General features: G+C 37.7%; 1 protein-coding gene across 1 annotated transcript; it reads right to left on the reverse strand.

Moving 5' to 3' along the window:
* Positions 1–237: 237 nt before the first annotated feature.
* Positions 238–1,197, reverse strand: LOC119495859 (cystatin-like). Its single transcript, XM_037782747.1, has 3 exons — positions 841–1,197; positions 656–763; positions 238–437 (listed from the first exon to the last, which is right to left on the reverse strand). The coding sequence occupies exons 1-3, from the start codon at positions 1,048–1,050 to the stop codon at positions 357–359; spliced, it is 399 nt and encodes a 132-aa protein (XP_037638675.1). The 5' UTR covers positions 1,051–1,197; the 3' UTR covers positions 238–356.
* Between the last annotated feature and the right edge of the window lie 1,295 nt (positions 1,198–2,492).

The following is a 2,492-nucleotide window of genomic DNA, read 5'->3' on the forward strand; positions in this document are numbered from 1 at the left end:
CCGAGCTTGACACGCAACCAGAGCCTTACAGCTGCCAGGACACACACAGAGAGACGAGGCACAGTAAAGCTGCGCCGGTCACTCACTGGAATAATTATGCCATTTTTTCGCCCTATACAATGCAATGTGTGAGTGCAGGTCACTGGACTTATTCAACTCCAGTGTTAGAACAAGTGGCATATCTGAGAGCCAATGAAATCACTGGTTTACAAGCAGAAATACAAAGTGTGGGCAGTATAGTAATAAGCTCCATTTATGAAACACACACTAAAACAGTTCAGGGATAACGGTTTACTTGGCAACACCACCACCAGCAGCAATCAGAACAATATTAGTCACAATGATTATAGGTGACACTATGGGTGACACTTCTTTTGAGTAAGTACACGTGTATGTTCCCAAGGGACTTCTGTAATGATGAAGTGGCACTGAAGTTCCTGAAATAAATGGCAAATTAGTGCATCATTTTAACACTTTACACACTGACTTTAACACTTTACACACTGACTTTAACACTTTACACACTGACTTTAACACTTTACACACTGACTTTAACACTTTACACACTGACTGCACTGGGGCAGAGAAGTAGGGAGCACAATTGCACTTGTGTGGAGCTTTTGGGTGCCTTTTTTTCTGAAAATGTTGAACTTGCCTTGTGTTCAGAGCTGAAAGCACATGGTTCACTGTCAGCGGTGTCGTTTTTCCTGCACATTGTGCGTCCCAGCTGCATGTCCAGTATGTAGTTTATTCCTGAGACCACCTGCAGGACACAGGACTCATTTTAGACATCATAAGTTTATGGTATAACATTTTCTTGACCATGACTCTAAAATGTACCTGCATTTCGGCCGATGTTATGTTCACAATTTTGTAAGCAAACCGGTCGTCTGCGTTGGCTTTGTTGAACTCTCCCACAGCGAACCGGGCTGCGGTTAAAACACCGGTGCTGTTTACCGGGACTCCACGTGGCCGACCGACCATCACCTGTCCGCCGGCTATAAAGCGACTGACTGACGCACAAACAATAATACAAACCCACACGAACATCCTGAACACAACACGTTGTTCTGTAGTTACTAATAAGAGTCAAGGCTAAAGGTTATGAGTGGCTGTGTTCGCGTTCAGAGCCGGTTTAAACCGCACTAGCTACAGAGATGCACACCTGTCTCTCCTCTCTGCTCATTAACACTACTCAGACCACAAACTTGTGTTGCGCGGCAACCGCGTTGCGAAGCTGCCGTGAAGCTGGTGCTGCTGGTGGAAAACCAGCCAGTGTATGTTAATTGACTGGAAAAATGTATAGACTTAATTAGGAGGTATGGGAAAAATACTTAATATTTATTTATCTATTAAGAGGAATACAGCAAGGTTCCAAGTCAGTCTTTCAGGCAACATAAACAATATTCAAACTACATGATTTTTTTGTCAGTCCCACAAGCCTAAATGTCATGGTAAGATAGGATAAAATAAGATAAGATATTCCTTTATCAGTCCCGCAGTGGGGAAATTTGCAGTGTACAGCAGCAAAGGGGATAGTGCAAAAAACAAGATGCATCAGCTAACACAGTAAAAAAAAAAATAGCTAAACAAAGTGTAACAAAATATGAACCATTTAAATAGAATGAAGTATAAAAAAAGGAGCAGTATATACAGTATTGACAATAAACTGATTATTAACAAAGTAGCACAAGTGGAAAATGATATTGCACAGTGAGAATGAATGAATGAATGAAATTCCACCTGAAAAATATCAGGTTATTGTCAGTTTTTGGTGTGTAAGTGTAAGTGGTCTACTGGGAGCAGTGCTGATTGAATTAATATTACAACAATATTCTACACATAATTCATAAAACTAGTCAAATTACAGTGGTGGATGAAGTACTGAGATATTTTAAGTTTAAGTAATTGAATACTACAGTATGAAAATACTGTGTTATAAGTTAATGTCCTGTAAATCTTACTCAAGTAAAAGTATTAGCATCAAAGACAAACACTGATTTTGCAGAATGGCCCATATCACATATATTATATTACTGGATTATAATTAGTGATGCATTTATATGTACTACACCACTTTAATGTTGCAGTTGGTAAGTGTGGAACTAATTTTCATTAATTTAACAGTAATGAAAATATATAGAGTTGATATATTGTTGGGTAGCTTAACCTATAATAATTTAATAGTTGATTATATTTTGTACTATTATTCTGAATCTGCAAAGTAACTAGTAACCAAAGCTGTCGGATATATGTAATGAAGTAAAAAGTACAATATTTGCCTCTGAAATGTAGTGAAGTAAGGGAAAAATGGAGCAGAAAATGGAAATACACATACAACTCAATACTTAGTTACATTCTACCACTGCTTATTTAAAGAGTCGAATAAAAATACCAAATTTGCAACAGTATTGCCATTCATTGTTTTATTATACTGACACAATTATAATGTTTGTATATATTTTTTCCACACTGTTCAACACAAAAAATAC

Source organism: Sebastes umbrosus, chromosome 10, assembly GCF_015220745.1.
Source record: "Sebastes umbrosus isolate fSebUmb1 chromosome 10, fSebUmb1.pri, whole genome shotgun sequence".
In the NCBI taxonomy this organism is placed as follows: Eukaryota; Metazoa; Chordata; class Actinopteri; order Perciformes; family Sebastidae; genus Sebastes; species Sebastes umbrosus.